This window comes from Crocodylus porosus, unplaced genomic scaffold (assembly GCF_001723895.1).
Source record: "Crocodylus porosus isolate Cpor-Errol unplaced genomic scaffold, CroPor_comp1, whole genome shotgun sequence".
Lineage (NCBI taxonomy): Eukaryota > Metazoa > Chordata > Crocodylia > Crocodylidae > Crocodylus > Crocodylus porosus.
Window position 1 is genome coordinate 28,778,057 of NW_017728943.1, and position 18,208 is coordinate 28,796,264.

General features: G+C 41.0%; 1 protein-coding gene across 5 annotated transcripts in view; it reads left to right on the forward strand.

Annotated features, from left to right (window-relative positions):
* PLCB1 (phospholipase C beta 1) overlaps window positions 1-18,208 on the forward strand; it is a 740,315-nt gene that overhangs the window by 568,045 nt on the left and 154,062 nt on the right. For all 5 annotated transcript variants that reach the window (XM_019549094.1, XM_019549091.1, XM_019549092.1 and 2 more), the window contains 4 exons: window positions 8,229-8,313; window positions 10,035-10,159; window positions 12,744-12,898; window positions 14,156-14,320. In XM_019549094.1, the coding sequence (XP_019404639.1) occupies window positions 8,229-8,313; window positions 10,035-10,159; window positions 12,744-12,898; window positions 14,156-14,320 (530 nt within the window). The remainder of the gene's footprint in view (window positions 1-8,228; window positions 8,314-10,034; window positions 10,160-12,743; window positions 12,899-14,155; window positions 14,321-18,208) is intronic.

Sequence of the window (18,208 nt, forward strand, 5' to 3'; positions counted from 1 at the left end):
AGAGTAAAAAAAAATCATGACTGTAGAAGTTTTGTCTATCAGCTGGAAAGTAACCTACATGGCAAGGTGTATGGGAGTCTCTTTCCAGCTGGTCCTGCTCATTCACTTCTTGGCCTTGAACAAGATCATGAAAGGTACATTAAAAATAAACAATAGGGTGTAGATAGATCCAGATTGATTTTCAAATTTAATTGACAATGTTTAAATTTAAAAATGTTTGCTTTAATTTACTTGTTGCCAGTTTGTTTTCTTCCCATTTTATACTCTTCTGTTTTGTTATTGTTTCTTTAATTGTTTTCCAGTTGCTAGGAATATTTCAGATTTTACAAGCAGGTTTTTTTTCCCCTGTAAACAAAATAAAAAAGAGTCTTACTTAACGTTCATCTGTTCTAAAGAGATCCAAGTCCATGGCCTCATTAACAACTCTACCGTGAGAACTACACAGACTTAAACACAGCACTGATAAATAAGTCACCTATGCAATCTCTGCACCTATGCACCTGTTAAGATGTGCACCTATTAAGTTTGCACAATATTGAGATGCTGAAGTGGTTCAACCAGGCTTCAGTGTATTTGCAGTTTGAAGTCGCTGGGCATGTCTACATGTGCCCCTGTGGTGCCATTGTTAGTACGCTGTCATTTAGTACTTCTTTTTTGGCAGTACTAAATGATGGCGCAGTAACAGCCCATATTGCACCATGCCGGCAAAGCACAGTTATTTTTAGCCACTACATCACCATAGCAATGCTCTAAAGCAAGGGAGCGTGTTGCTACGGTGATGTAACTGCGGCATCATGGTAGAAGTGCCCACTAGGACTTAATTTCCGAGACCAGTAATGCTCAGCCTTTCAGCTCTAGTCTGGATGAGCGGCAAAGGGCTTGTACGTAGTTTGGATCCTGCAGGCAGGGTCAGTCTGCAGGCCACTTCCAGTGTGGGGTCAGCATGCAGGATTAGGGCAAAGTGTTATTCAGTGCACTGGCCCAGCCTCAGACACCAGATACAGCTATGGAGTGACCTTGCATACTGTCACAATCTGATGCACAGGGCTGTGTCATCAGATGCACAGCCCCCACCATGTGTCCAGAAATTTGACAGCAGGAAAGCACTGGCAGCATTAATAGCTGTGATTTCAAGAGCCACTGCAATTAACACTGCCACCAGTTCCCCCCACTGCCAAGTTCCCAAACCAGTAGTAGGGAGCCCGGTGGGACAGTTTATACAGCCCTGTGGGCTGGATTCAGCCTGTAGGCCAACAGTTGAACACCAGTACTTGGATGCCATAATATGACCTTAGAAGGTGATCTTTGAGCTTCTATTTGGGTATATTAAAAATCTCCCTGGTAACTGGATTTGATGCACTAGAAGGAAAATAACATCTCATTGTTAGAACAGAAGAAACTTTATGTTGAAGTGACAAAGATTTTTATGGTATTAAGATTTAAGTTTTTGATATGATTGCTTGAAAAGCTTACACACATGCTTCAGCTTCTGCACAGATATAGTTCCTTGAAATTAATGGGACTGTTCATGTGACTTAATTTTTAATTTTTTAATGTTTTGCTTTTTTCCTCACATCGGTTTTGTAAATTCTGCTAAGAATTCTGCTAAGAGGGGCATTTATGGCATTTATGGACAAACTAAAACCAATCCCCCCAACCATAAATAATGTAACTGATTACACAGTTTTGTCTAAAGTTGAAGTAGCACAAATTTTCCAGTTAGATTTACAAAGCCTTAACCTGAGGTAAATCAATGATTTAAAATAAATTCTAGTGATTTAAAGCAATTACTCAAATTGATCTGTTCTGTCAAGAAGCAACGAGGAGCATAAATTCTTCTGTTTTTCTAACGTTTTAGGTCATTTTTTTCGTGTCTCAGTGTCCTCACTGGTAAAAAAAATAAATAAATAAATAAGGCTAATCAGACCTAGTAGCCAAGGGTACTATGAGGCTGACTTCAACTTTGCAAAAATGAGTTAAGATCCTTGTTCAGAAGACCATAAATGTGGAGGGCTGAAAAGGGACCTTAAGAAATTATCTACTCCCACTCACTGTCCTGAGGTGAAATGGTGCTTCAAAGCCCTAGATATGCAACCAACATATTTTTGTCTAACCAGCTGCTAAAAAAAAAAATCCAGTGAAAGTGGTTCTTCAAAATCCCTTGATAACAGGGATTGTTTGGTTAACAGAATTTTATTTTTCTAATCTCCAACTAAAATCATTTTTACTGCAAATTAATCTAATTTCTTTGGTCCTTCCTATAGTGACCATGGAGAAGAATTAATTACTTCTATATTTTTATGTATTAGAAGTTTTTGGAGGTTTTTTGGTTTGTTTATTTTTTCCTATTCCTCTCTCCCTCCAATCTACTTTTTTCTATATTAAGCAAATGCAAGTCCATCAGCCTTTCCTCCCACAGATCATTTTTTTAAAACCTCTTACCAGTCTTGTTGATCTCTACTGGATTCTCTCCTCTTGATCTTATTTTTAAGTGTGATGCCCCAAAACTCGACATAGTACTCCAGACAAAGCCTGACCAGCCCCAAAGACAGCAAAATACTTACCTCTGTCTTCCATCCAACACACCTGTTAATCCATTTCAGAATGATATTTTTCCTTTTTGCAACTGCATCACATTATTGACTCATGTTTAGTATGTTGTCACTACAGATCCAAGACCCTTCTCTGCATCACTGCAGCCAAGACAGGTATTACCCATTTTGTATTGATGCATTTGATTTATCTTTCCTAAGTGTACCACTTCACATTTGAGATTGCAGGTGTTAAATGTCATCTTGTTGTCTTAGGGCCATTTCTCCAATTTAACAAGATCATTCTGAATTCTGATTCCATCCTCCAGAGTTTGGGCACCCCTTCCAGCTTGATGTTATCCACATATTTTAGAAGCATAACCTCCAGTGCATCAGAAAATATTGAGCTGAAATGGGCTCAGAGCAGGCCTCTGTGGGATCACAGTTTAGGAATGAAATATTGATAACTGCTCTTTGAGGGAACTTTTCAGGTAGTTATACTCCCACTTTATACTGGTCTCATTTGTTCATCTTCTGATAACCACATTGCAAAGTGTGACTATGGAGGGAAATGGGTCTTGCCAGGGAATCTCCTGTTTATTTGGCCTATTTCCCATCTTTCCTTAAGTTTTCAAAAATAGCCATTGTTATTATCATTACACAACAGAATGAACACCAAGATGTTCCACAGCGGTACCGTTTGCAGTTAGCAACTTCTGCACTATTAGGGTCATTTTCCTCTTGGATCAGAAGGCTGGGTGATATATTTATCCCACAAAACCTTTCACAACACTTTTAAATAGAGTAAAAAAAGCATTGCTTTTCCTTCCTTGGAGTGTTAGAAGTTGAAGGCAACATCTTTCTCAGATTTTCCACTGAGGTCATATCGAAGTCAAATAACCCTGGAGAGGATGGATATTTGGGAAAAAAAAAAAACCAGCGGCCATTTCAGGACATGACAGGATTTAAAGTAAATAATCATGAAAAGAAATGTTCAGTGTAGAAGAGGAAGAATGTGTCTGGGCATATAAAGAATCAATAACATGCTTCAGTGTCATTTTAATAAGAGACACATGATTTTTCTTTCTGAGCTGTCATTAGCCAAAGTGCTTTGCATATCTAATAAAAAAATGGATAACGTGTTTAGTATAAAGGCTCAGGAAATCTTCCCATTGTGTAACATAAACAGTCTACAGTTTACCTCTCTTATCTTATTTATTAGAAATCCATATTCTAACTACAAAAGGATAAAACTCATGGTCTTGGAAATGCTGATGCCTGTTCAGATTCTCATACCACAAAGTTGCCAAAGTAGTTAAAGTACTATTGGCCTATCTGCATGAACCTCCCTGATGTTGGTAAGGCCATAGCAATGGTCAGGCAAAGGTGAGAAACATGATTAGAAATGCTATTGCAGAGAAAGCCTTAGTGCCTATAAAGGGTCTTAGACAAAAGTGAGCCGGCTGAAAATCTGGCTGAAAGACATGATAATACTTAGTTGTGGGGAAGGGGTACAGAATATCTCTGAAGGGAACCTGGTCCATTAGGAATTAAAACCTCTGAATGTTATACTGATGGGCTATAAAAGTAGCTAACTTGTATTTCCTGAACAAAGAGGTTGTGATACAAAGAGACTGCCACAAAGCAGCCAATTCTGATTCTAGGAATTAAGAGGAATAATTTATGTAAGACATGAGAGGTAGTGGGCCTGCCATACTCACAGCTGGTGAGGCCTCTACTGGAGCACTGTGTCCAGTTTGGGGCATGACACTTTATAAAAAGATGTGGATAATATGGCAAGAAAGCAAAAAAGGTTTAAAAAGCATATCCTGTAAGGAAAGGATGAAAAACCTGGGTTTACTTAATTTACTAAAGACTGAGCTAAGACATGAAAACACTCTTCCAGTACATAAAAGGTGGCAGGAAAGTAGTCAGTGACCAATTGTTCCCCAGGGCCACTGTAGGAAAGAAAAGCAGAAGTCAGATTAATTTTCCAAAAAGAAGAATTAGGGTAGTTATTAAGAAAGAATTCCTAACTGTTTAGGAAACAGGAAAAGGCTACCCATGAAGGTTATGGAATACGAACAAGTTAAACAGATATTTGTTGGGAATAGCCTAAGTGTATTTAGTCGTACCTCAGTGAAGGTGATGGGGGTAAAAGATCCCTTGTGGTCCCCCCCCTTCCCTCCCCTGGCTTCTGGCCTGGGCCACTGCAGACATGTGGATGCATTTCTGAAATCAAAAGTGAATGTCTGTTCAATCTTTGCAGCTTAGACTAACCTATGAAGATTGACTTGATTCAGCCTCTGGCTTTTTGACTGTCTGTACTTAGCCTTTGCGGCAGGGAGAACCCTTTGAAAATTTAATACCTGTGAGCACCCTGCAGGGATCCTGCTATACTGTAGCTTCTGATCCCATACAGCTGTGCAGGGAGTAGTTCCTGGCCTTTGTAGTTTTTCAGGCCCTTCCATCAGCCACCTTCTTTTCACTGTTCTGGGCACATGAATCTAGCTCCTTTTCTTCAGTAAGTGGTAGAGAGTCACTGCTCACCTTCCAGCTCTAAGGAGGGAAAGTTTCTATCAACTTCGATCTGGTTTCTGTGCAGGAGAGGGGGGAAACACATATGCCATGTTTGCCTGTCTCCTCTTGGTTTTCTAATTTGGTCTCTGTGAGCTGGCCAGGCTGTTTCTGTGGTACTCCAGCACTTTGGTGACTGCAGCAAAATTACTTTGAAGACAGACCTGCCATAGCGCAATGTCCTTCAGCTTTGTCTCTGACTTGTGCCTTGCCTTTGAGAACTTTAGGAGAGAGCAGACTCGGATGTAACTCACAGGCTATTTGCTTTGTTTACAGTGAGATGCCAAGATGTTTTGATGGATGAGAATCTGCTCCTCATACTGTAGGAACCTCTAGGCAAACTACGCAGCTCATTATTCATTGGAATGTGAAGTGTTTTTTTCCCCAAGGGAATCATGTACAAAGCTAATTTGGAAAAAAAATTGAAAGGAAAAATTACATAAGCTGGAGGGCTTTTGACCTGAGTTTTCCACTGTGGGGTGATGCTTTGATGCATAAGAAGGATGTGCACAAGGAATGCCACACTGAATAACAAGTAGAGAAGAAGGATTGTTCTCTCCAGTTTGAATATGCAAATTGAAGTTAGTAGTGATGTATTTGGCCCCTTTGAACCATAAGTTTAGTCTTAGACTCTCTCCCCTGCTCCAGCCCCCTTATGCCAAGTAGAAAGGCCATGAAAGCCTCAGATCAGCGCACAAGTAGGGATGGGGTATGCTGAGGCAGGGCTGCAGCTTATAACATGATACTACAGTTCGTACCTATAGGAATGAGGATTGCCTACAACAGGGCTGCCTTAAGCCACTGCAGTAGGCTAGACATAAGGTGGTGCAGAAATGGTTTGAAGTCTCCATACCTCCCTAAAACTCTGGGGTTCTTCATTTTCTTCTCTGTCTTGAAGAGGGAGAGATCAGCACCTCACAATCAGTGCACCGTTGCAACAGACATGATGCAAGGTACTACAGCATTTCTGCAGTGCATCAGCTGATTGCTGCAGTGATAAGGAACAATAATGCTCTATGTGTATTAAGCAGCCAAGGTTCTTTGGGTAAATCTGATATCTTTTATTAGATCAACTCAACTATTTGAATTGGCCTAATAAAAGATATTAGATTTACCCAAGAACCTTGCCTGCTTATGTCCTTAGACCAACACAGCTACATCCTATAACCCTATTGTGTATTAGCAAGACCAGGAATTCAGTAGAAGTAGAACTGGATCAGATGTTTATTTAGACCATCTGCGTTTATCACAGAAAAAACGTTCAGAAGGGGTATAAATCCACATGCTTCAGAATGTAAACCAGCATTTTATTGTCTTGAGTAAAGATGCAACTTCCCATATGAACAGGCGTTACCATAACACAGAGTGTCAAATATATGGTCTATGAGCCAGATCCAGCCTCTGGAGCAGTGTGATCTGATCTGTAGGTCTCTGGGCTGGCTTTGGCTGTGCACACTGTATATAGCATGCAGACCACACCTGGCACCTTGCATGCTGCAGGCAGCACATGCAACCCATGTCCCAGACCCCCTTTGCCATATGCAGCACAAGGTCCATCCTGTACCCTGCACCATCCCTGGGGGCTGGCATGCTGCTCACAGTGCACGGGCTGAACTCAGTACTGCATGCAGTACAGGGAGTTCAGGTTGCAGGTGCAGCACCAGGTCTAGCTTGCATGCTATGGGCAACACATGCCCTTTGCTGGCCCCAGGGGCTGGCATGTGTGGAGCCTAGGCAGAATGCAGCATGGTGGGTGCTCTGTAGGAGGCTGGTCCTGGTCTGGCCTGCAGATCAGCTCAGGTATGCCCATTTAGCCTGCAGGGCTGGATAATTTGGACACCTCCAATAATAGAAATATCAGACTATTTAGTTTTTCTTCTAAAGCTCTGGCACTGGCCACAGTAGGGAATAGGATTAAAGGGAAAACTACTCTGATCTAGGAGGACAATTTCCAAATTCCTATTACAGTCATAAGCAAACTTTTCTTTGCTGTCATCCATGCCTATGTCCTTATTTTAACCTTAGGAATAGAGAGACTTACAGTTTGAAAGAAACTATTATCCTGCATGTGGAGCATTCCACAGGGTAGCAGACTTGATAGGGTGAGCAAGCACTGTGCAAAGAACAGCTCTTTGCTATAGTACTTAAAATTGCATTGTTGTAGCTGAGGTTTGAAAGTAGTTTCCATTTAAAAAATAAACCATGTTTTCATGCATTTTTGTCTTTAGGAAATAGTTTTATTGAAATGTTCTGTCTTTGGTCTATACATGAAGGTGATTTCTTTTGAAGTGTGAGCACCTTATATTTTCCTATTGAAAAAAGAAACATTCTCTAGTATGGAAACATTCTCTACACCTTTGAGCCATAACCTCAATCCTTTTACAAGTATATAGAGCAGAAATTTACAAAAGGTTTTCAGGTACCTAAAGCAGCAGCAAGCTGCCTTGTTTGTGGGTGTGTTTTGTTTGTTTGATTGGTTGGTTGGTTTTTGCTTCTTTTTTTTTAACAGAAAAGTATATGAACAAGTTAGGCACAAATTGTCAGTGGCTTTCATTCAGAGTTAGCCATCTAATTATACAGGTACATTTGCAAAGCCTGCTAGTTAATCCCTGTCTTGTGATCAGGCCAAAACTCCATAATGATTGTGCTAGTGCTAAGGAAAACCTATTAATTTGAAGGTGAGGTGCAAACCTACTAATCTGAAGGTTAGGTGCATTCAGAAGTATGCCACTATACATACCCAAGCTAACACATGCATCCAAACCAGCAGCATCATGAAAAGCCTCATTATCTGGCAGCGAAGGAATGTCCCTCATACGTGTGGTTGTAGCTTCCCATCATCATACACTTTTAGGCCACTTTTCCAGGTACTCTGTGCCATGAAAGGTTCCATGCAGAGGGTCTAAACAGTCCTCAGCATGCCTCCTCATGTGCCCTCCAAGGAAACCTTGTATCTCATTTGCTGATCTGCATTGTGGGGTGACACATGCATGTCTCAGTAACAAATGAGGTAGAGATGATACCTTGATCCCCACCAGTTACAACTCTACCTTACATATTAGTATGTTCTCACATTCTGTTTTTCTTTCTTTTTTTCTCTCTGTCTCCTGTAAACTATAGAACGTAACAGGAGTTTTGAAATGTCGTCCTTCGTGGAAACCAAAGGGCTTGAGCAACTCACAAAGTCTCCAGTGGAATTCGTGGAGTATCCTTAACATTCAAAAAGAGTCCTTATATACGTTTCCAACTCTAAGATCTGTTATGTTTCTTCCCTGAAATTTGGAGTCATGAGTCTGAGAAATTTGGAATCCAACTTAAGGGTGTAACCAAAGTCTTAGGTTAATAAGCACGGCTGGGAGCTGATGGGAGTTTATTTGGTAGTCAAAGTGAAGTCTAGTGATGATCATTAAGTGTGACTGAGAGTTATAAAATACAGATTGCAAGCCTACAGAGGTGTAACTGTTCAGTGTTGTGGCTTGGGCAGCAGTGGTGCGTGGTGCAAAGACAGCAGCCAGAGGTCTGATACTACTGGGGGCAGTGTTACCTTATTTTTTTGCTGCCAACGTGTGCATCAAGCAGCCATTTAAATACTACTTTTCAGCAGCAAGCAATAAGCTGACATCTTCCCCAGCAGCAGTGAACCACCAGCCACTGCTTCTGTAGTGTATGCCACTGACATTTCTCTGCCATCCCTGTTGCGAGATCCACTGCAGGGAGAGTGCAATGTGAAGAGGGCCAGGAGGGTGTAGTGGCCCCTAGCTCCATTCTAGTGCCCATCTGCCCCCTTATGCAAGGCCCAGAGCTCATGTCCCACTTGCCCATCTACCATTATGCTACTGAAAGACCAACAAGGAAAAGGAACTCAGAAAAGTTAGTGAATATGTTCTTTTATTTTCCTGTTGTTGACATAAAAGTAGTGGTAGCATAATGGATAAATTAAAAATGGAGAAAAATTGCCCAATAGGAATAATCTGGGTAACTCACCTTTTTGCAAAACATGTCTTTAAACCCAGCATTTCTCAATCCAGAAGTGGGTCACAAGAATATATGAAAGGGTCATGAACAAACTTTAAAAATGGCTTCTCATTTAATGGAGAAAAATATGGGAAACCGTGGCTTTTCCCTTGCAGACTGTCAGATTTCCAGCCTGCGAGAGGCTTCTTGGAGCCTCCTCATGCCCCACACACACCCCACCATAGGCGATTGGTAGGGGGTGCATGGGGGTGCATGTCCCTGCCCCCCCACGATGGGGTCAGTGCCCCCCCACCAGCTGACACGCATGCTGTCGGCAGGGCTGGTGCCACCCTTGACAGTTCACAAGGAGTGCAGTTTACAAGCCTGCAGTTCACAAGGAGTGTTCCAGGTAAAATACCATTTCAAAGATTAGTTAAGAGCTAGCCTGTAACATATTCCTACATCTAACATTTGTGGATTGGCCATATGGAGTTTACATCCAACATACAACATTGCCTTCTATATGTAGAAAGTCAGTTAAACACCTATTTCAGGAAGCAGTTCCTTTGTAACTGGGCACTCCTCACTCCATCTGTGGAAGGATTGCTACTGCTTATTTGTGACTGTAGAAGCATATTAGGAAATGACTGAGTTACTTACCATAGTCATAACTGGAGTTCTGCAAAGATATTATCCTCTAGATCTGCACACACACTCTTATTCCTTGTTTTTTTCAGTATTCGTCTAATCCAGACAGGAACTAAGGGTGGCGGTAGTATAATTTTATAATCTCACTTCATACAACGTATAAAAAGGCTCACTGTTCCTAAAGATCTTTGAAAAAAGCATGGTTGGAGAACACCCATGAATGAGCAACCATCATTCTGTAAAGAGGTTTGGTAGATTGAAATGATATAATAGGCAGCTAATAATTTTGCCAGATGTACTGTATCTTAACTATTCATCATCTAGATACAACAAAATGCAGCTTAGCCGAATTTATCCAAAAGGAACACGTGTAGATTCCTCAAACTACATGCCACAAGTCTTCTGGAATGCTGGTTGTCAAATGGTTGCCCTTAACTTCCAAACTGTAGGTAAGTCTCACTACTTACTTAATTTTGTTGGCTGCACTTTCTGCTTCTTGAATACATTTTTAATTAGAAGCCAAGTAAGTTTTGTCCAGTGAAAAGATGTTGAGCTGTTGATTGGTATGATGAAGCTGTTGGATCATTCTTTGTACTCGATTTATGCAATATTCAAAATTAGTATATTATATACAAATTGTGCATTATACTTTAGTCTCACCTGCTCACATGCAGTGGTCACCATTAAGAAGTCAGCATTTGCCAAGTTACCACTCACCAGCTGAAAAATGCTTATGACTTTATTTTCTGGGTAGCAGAAAATCTTACAGTGTCTCATATGCATTGCATTAAATGTTGACTTGTTAATGATGACTGCTTTATATAGTATAATAAAGTGAAAATACAGTTAACTTTGCTTCAGTCTCCAATAACAGTTACTGCTGTTTTTCATGTTTATTGCAGTAGCCCCACACAATGATAAACAGAACAGGGCTTCATTGTTGTAAACACTATACATAACTGCAAGGAGATATTTTCATAGGAGGGCCTAATAGGAATATTCTTCCCCAAAATGCGTGTGCACTCAGCCCCATAAATGCCAGAAGGTACATATGCACACACAAATGACAAATTGCACTCAGACATGCCTGATATTTTTGCTACTGGATGGAACTGGTTGCTAAATGAACAAAGTATCAAAGATGTGTCGATTCCATATATCCGTATAATTCCAACCAGAACCTACAACAACCACCAAGGTTTATCTTCAGATTTGAGGTAATGGTTTCAGTGATTATTTTCAGTTTCATTTTAACAGTGTGGAGAGCCCACATGTTTTTCTATGCATCACTTGTGGCAAAAAAATCTTGAATTCATGGTGCAGTATTCATCCCCATGCCTCCTTTCCAATAGCAGTTCATAAATGCAACTTTGCAAGTTTTAAACTGCCATTTGTTGTTTGAAGGAGCTCATCCTGGTGCTGTGAATGCTCAGAGAAATAATTTAAAACCAAAAACTTTCTGCAACTGCTTCAGCAACTGTTATTTTAACCATCTTGAACTTTCTGAAGACAGAGTCGTATCTTCAGAGGCCCCCTGTAGCTATTATTATAAGCACTGTTACCTTTTAACAGAAAACACCTCTTTCAAATTAAAGAAGCTGTAAAGATTTTTAAAGGTTATTTGCCATTGCTTTACTCCGCATTTCAAAGCTAAAGTATCTTAGACGATTAAGTCCTATTTTCAAAAGTAAGTCTTGAAAAGCAATGGTATTTACAGAGGCATAAGTGGGCAGTTTTATACACTGAGCAATGGCAGCCCATGGGGCACTGGTCACAGCTGTGCTGCTGCTGGCAGAGTAGTAGGTAAGAGAGTAGTGATGGTTTCTCCTATTTTTGTACTCCAGCTGAAGTTGGTGCTCCAGTCTCCCCTGCTTAGTTACACTACTAGGGGTTTTATGTTCATATGTGATAAATGCCTTTTAAAGATCTAAACAATTAAGTCACATCTTCAGGAGAAGCTATGGAGAATTTCATCCTTTTTTATAAGGATGGTTCCAAAGAGGATGGGGCTAAACTGGTTTTAGTGGTGGCAGTTGACAGAACAAGGAGCAATGGTCTCAAGTGCCAGCAAGGGAAGTTTAGGTTAGATATTAGGAAAAACTTTCTCATTAATCAGATAGCGAGGCAGTGGAACTAGTTACCCGGAGTTGTGGAATCTCCATCCTTGGAGGCTTTTAAGACCCAGTTAGAACCCAGTTAAAACCCTTGGCTGGGATGTTTTACTTGGGGCTGGTGCTTCTTTGAGGACTAGATGACCTCCTGGGCTACGGACAGAAATTATTCGTAAACTGGTATAAGTGATTGAAAGCCAGTTCAAATATGTAACAAAACAGAAGTCCAGTGCACATAAATAGCTTTCAAAATGGTCAAAACTGGCTTAATATCAACCTGGATGGATGTAGTATCAGATTTAACTGATTTAGGTTACATCAATTTATTGAATTTTATCCCAGATCCCCTCCAGATTCAAGTTAACTAACAGCCCCCCAGAATCCCAGGATGCTTTGCATCTCCCATCCAAATTGCCCCTTATAGGGTGGGCGAGCTAGCCTTGGCCTAAGCTGTCTGCTCCAGCTGAGCAGGGAGGCATGCTCAAGCATCCCTTGGCTTCTGGCCTAGACCACTGCAGGCATGTGGTTGCATTTCCAGAATCAAAAGTGAACGTCTCTTCACTTGCATATTTGTTCAGTCTATGCAGGTTACACCAGCCTATGAAGATTGAATCAATTTAGTGTCTGGCTTTTTGACTGTCTGTACTTAGCCCTGAGGTCCAGCCCTGATTTTCTATGATTCTGTGAATTCAAGGTAGCCTTCCCTAATGACAGCAGTCTCACTGTGAGGGGGAGTGAGGTCTTACAATAAAGAACCTTCTGAAACCTTTTGGGTGACAGCAGCACGCAAGAAACACATCTTCTTCACAGTGTGCTCAGTTGGAAAAACATTATCTAAATAGTGTTATTTTGCTATTTAATGGGTTTTTTTATAATAGCAGCATATCCTATATTCATTCTTTTTCAAATTTTTACTGTTCAGATTTGTCTATGCAAATAAACATGGGAATGTATGAATACAATGGCAAATGTGGATACCGGCTAAAACCAGAGTTCATGAGAAGACCAGACAAACATTTTGATCCATTTACAGAAGGCATTGTGGATGGAATAGTAGCCAACACTTTGTCTGTTAAGGTACGTATACAATTACTGAGACTACTGTTGATGTTAGAAGACAGTTTGTCTGGATTCAAAGCTGAGAAAACAAAATACTCATCTGTACTGGGTCACATGTTAATTTTCAAACTGAAAGACTACTCGTTTCCTCAGAAATAGATACTTTGAAGGAATGCTATACAGTAAGTAAATTTGCTTTTCCTGTAGTTTTAATTCTGTTCTCAGTTTCATTCCTTTTTAAATTCATAATAGTTACCAGGAAGTTGATGTATTTAAAAAGGGTTAAAAATGTTAAGCTTTTATTTTTGAAGTATGTTATTTCAAGTAGGGTATTTCAAGTAACATAAAATGCCCCTAGCACAGGTTAACTTATAGGCAGTGACCAATGTGAAGTACACTGCTGAGTATAAATGATTAAAATGATAGGTTTTCATTAAAAAGTAATAGCTATATTTGTTCCTCCAGGAGTAATACCCTAAGTTATCTGAAGCAGTAATATTAATAGACATATTCAGTTGAACAAATATCTTCTCTTAATTGAAAGGAAGAGGATACTCACTTGGAAGCTGTTAATGCAATTCAGCATAGTAGAGTACTAACTACTGGTGGCAAAATGTATGCTGTTTTGAAAATCCACACAGCCTTAAGCTTGAAAAGTCTCAACTTGTGTGGGTTGTTGAGCACGCTCTTCAACCACTGCAGTAAGTGGGATACAAACACTTGCTCAATAGCTGTCAGGTTGCTGTATTTTATCCATGAGTAATGAGGCAATTCCATAAGCCAGCGCCATCTGCCTGCCCTGCATAGATTGTGTGAGATGCAGTGGCAGAGTACATAATATGCCTATCTATATACTCATTGGTAGGCTAACCCTCTGCCCTATGCTTTGTAGCAATTTTTTTCAAATCCTTTCCTTTTATCTCCCATTTTAGAAATGCCTAGAAGAAGAGTTCTGTTTGAGTTGTTTTCTTTTCCTAGCATTTGACCAGAAGGAAACCAAGGCATCTCATTATCTTTGCTACAGCATGATTACACGCAACTTCAGGGTTAACCTGATGTATTCTTTTACCATAGCACTATGCGCATTGTGTTGCTATCTCTGCAATATAAAATAGTGTGCTTTAGGGGGCAGGGGAAGAGGAGGGGGAGAGTAGGAGAGGGTCTTTTGGGGAAGGAAGTACCATCACCAATCTGAGTTCTTCAGCTAGAAATGTCAGAATTCCCGAACTCTTTCTGTTGACCACTTACTAAAGCCACACATATTTTGTTTTCTAGGTAATTTCAGGTCAGTTTCTTTCTGATAAAAAGGTTGGTACATATGTAGAAGTAGACATGTTTGGCCTCCCTGTGGATACAAGACGAAAAGCGTTAAAGACAAAGACCTCTCAAGGCAATGCTGTTAATCCGGTCTGGGAAGAGGAAACCATAGTATTTAAGAAGGTTGGTGTAATATTTTTTGTTTTCTCCCCATAAAGTGTACAATAATTTTACTAGTATCTGGTAGATTCATTTTGTGTTTTACAGAACATTTAAAATGATTGAATTTCTGAATATAAAATTCAAGAAATTCTGAATTATTTTTCACAAATTAATCTTTCTGTCCCAAGGCCTGAAATCAGTCAGCTGAAGTTATTTTTTACTCATTGCCACAACGTTTGGCCTGATGACTTACAAGACAAACTTTTCCAAAGCCTCTGTAAGACCCAAGAGCCTAAATCTCATTCACTAAGGGCCCCCCACCCCCGGCCAGCCACATTCCAGGCCTGTCCCCTGCTGCCCACCCCAGGGCTCCTCTGCTCCCCCACACATACACACACACTCACAGGGCTCCCCCCAAACCCTCCCTCCCACTTACTTGTGGCTGCTTGTCCAAGGAAGCAGGCAAGGAAGGGTTAACTTGACTGCATGGCTACCACCACCACTACCAAGCTGCTGCTCTGCTCAAGGCTGAGCCCATCCCAAAGAGCAGTAGCTGAGGCTGGCAGCAGCCAAGAAAACATAGGAAACCTTCCCTGCCTGCTTCCTGGATAGATAGCATAGGCATAAGTTAGAGTGAGGGAGTAGTGAGTAGAGGTCTGGGGTACTGGGTAGGGCGGGACAGTGGGAAGGGGGATGTTAACACTAAGGTATAGCCTAGACCAGTGGTCCCCAACCTTTTTTTTTTCCAGGACCCATTTGTAAATATCAATAGCCAGTCCTAACCCAGTGCCCCTCACTTCCGGCCTGCTGCCTGCCACCCCCAGACCCCAACCCCACAGTGTGTGAGGCCGGGAGTGAGTGTGTGGGGTGGGGGGCATGGGGAGGCCCAAGCAGCCCCTCACAGGCTGGTACTCTGCCAGCCTGCAAGGAGGAAGCCATGGTTTCCCACATTTTTCTCCTTTAAAAGAAAATTCCTTTTTAAGGTTTGGTTATCCAAATTTTGAAGATTGTTTGTGACCTTTTCATATGTTCTTATGACCCACTTTTTGGTCCTGACCCATGGGCTGAGAAACACTGGGCTAGAGTACCTACAGGAGTTAACATGATCCCGGAGCCACCCAAAATTACTGTGTAACAAGGCCCTTAACTGTGGAATTTGGACTCCTGAGCTACATAAGTATTTGTGAAGTTTTTACCCAAGAAGACCCAGTCCTGAAAAGTCAGTGGATGCTAAGAGTCTTAAGTATCTCTCAGAATCATATCTTTGCAAAATTAATATATCATCATGATTTGTAAGTGTGTTTGCAACCAGTTTCCTAAAGAGAATTCTGGTATTATGCATTTTTACTTTACTAGATAATTCAGCTAACTTGGTTCTGCATCCCATTATTTGAGAGACAGTTGCCCCTACATGTCCCATGGCAAAAATTAAAGTTATGGAGTGTCTGATGCCATTGGTTCCTGAAATTCAGCATTGTAGCAATAGCAGTAGTGCTCATATACATTCTGCCTTCAAAAAAACCTTTCCTTTGGCAGTCTGAGCTAAAGTTTGGAAACTGCGATTTGTTTTTTCTCACAAGGGTGCTTAACTTTTATGCAGCATCTTATTTCTCTAATCCATTACCACCAGGCTTGGAAAGAATCTAGTCTTAGAAAGAGCATGATTTATTTTTCAGCTGTCTCATATTATCTTTATGTTAGAATTCTATAAATATGCATCCACATATTTTTATATAGGTTGAAAATGTACTGAAAGTAAATCACTGATTTCAGCACAATATGTTATGAATATATTAGGCCTGTATGTTTATGCATGTTTGTTTTCACCTATGTGGTCATTCTGATGCAGCAGTGAGGTTCATGACCCCTGGCATAGGGCAGTGGCAGATGGTCTTCTACAGAGGACCCTAGGAGTGGAAGGGATCTCCTGGGTTCTGGAGTCCAGTCTGGGCAACTCTATCCAGGAAAACAGAGTGTCCACGGGAGTGTAGTTTCAGCTTACAATTAGCATGAGCTAACTTTAGTAGGTGTTAAAGTTACCGTTTGCTTTGAGCAATTGCATGTTATGTGTTAATTATACCCCAGGGAATTATGCACAGAAAAAAATCAAATTTTTCAATGTTACCCTAAACTGCTCCAAACAGGGTCATGGTCAGAGCCATCCTTGTTGTGAAACCTGATTTCCATGTTTACAGGAATACATACAGCTGTTTACAGGAATACATGAGAAAAAAAACCCATCCTCTATCTCCTGTATAACATCCAGGCAGCCAGAAATGAGGATAGCAAGGAGTCTGTTCAGGGTGAATGACTCCCTTCAGAATGCTTTGCAGAAGCTGTTGGGATGCATTCAGCAATTCTAGGTATCACTTGTCCCTTGAGAGCCAGACTGGAGGAGCAGACACCAAGATGAGGATTCTGCATACTATAGCACAGCATGTCCTACTGAGGGCAAAACAAAAGGCCATCTTTATGCCTTGTTCATCAGTAACATGATTATGGCAAAGAGGGTCAAGCCTGTAGCAAGCAAATACTGGGATAGGCAGGCCCTTTCGCTTAATAAGTTATAGAAAAACAAGTTGTTAACAGCAGCCATTCTGGCAAGATATGCATTTTCCTGGAGAACCCTAAAGGGTGAATGTTTCATGTTATCATGCTCAATAACTGCACCACAGCTCCCGCATTTTCTTAATGTGCCAGGAGTAGGGACTGAGGGACGTGTCTGATTTCTGGGCCACTAAGAGACATTTAAAGGTACAATGGGATCTGATCCTTTTTCCTAACAGTTGTGCCTCTTGCCATGACACACATGTGTAGCAGGTTGCATAATTTTGGGATTGGGGATCAGATCCAAATTATGCCGTACTTGCTAGTGCAGGGAAAGCCTGGGATCATGATCCTGAGCTTTTCCTGCACCAGCAATTTGAAACCAAGGGGCCCGATGATCAGCTCATTGTTGGCTGGATTGTAACTGCAGTGGGGCTCAAATGAGCTATGGTGCAGTCCCTGGAGCCAGACAACAATCAGCTGATTGCCAGCTGGCTCTGGGGACTGCACCACCACTGGTTTTTGCCCTGGTGCACTCCCAATACAGCCAATGATCAGCTGGCCATTGGTCATTTGGAGACCCTAGTGCAGCCCTAACCCTGAAACACATTCAGTTTCAAGCACAATGGAAAACAGTCTCAAAAACATTATGCATTTTTTGCATAATATTTTTGTGGCGTCATTAATTGCCTGAACCGTGTGGGCAGGTTATGATTTAAGATGCAGTTGACAGAGACCAGGGGCCTTGGAAACAGATATGAGCAGGGCAACATGAAATTCCTCTGTACTGCTCATTAGACTGCCAGTGAATAGTTTCTTTTAGACTACAGTCTACCTTGTGAATCTAGTCCTGGATCACTTGGGTCTTTATACTATCTTACATTTTGATCCCCATGAACAAGAAGCACTGTTGAAAGTGAACTGACCTTACAAGCTGAGTTCTTGCAGATCTCCCTATCTCACAGAGGAAAACATTAAAACTTCTCACTTAGATTGATTTCTTACCAAAGTCATTATTTCCCCTGCACGGAGCTACAGTGTTGTTTCATTCATCACCGGCACAATCTCCCTTTCTAAAGAAATCACATAATGCATTTCTTTATGAGATTACTATAAGTTTCTTTCTGATCTACTTCTGTAGTCTTTTTAATAGATTTCTTCTCCCCCTCCCCCCCATCTCCCTACCTAATGCATGCCCATTGTAGTAACCCTGGTAACTTAGCATTTGACAACCCAAAAGGACTTTTCTATCCTTTCACTGAAGCAAAGGTTAGTATCTTAAGTTTATCTATCTCTCTTACCAGCCTCATCTATCCACTAAACTTCATTTGCCTGACTAGGCAGTCATGATAGGAAGTGATG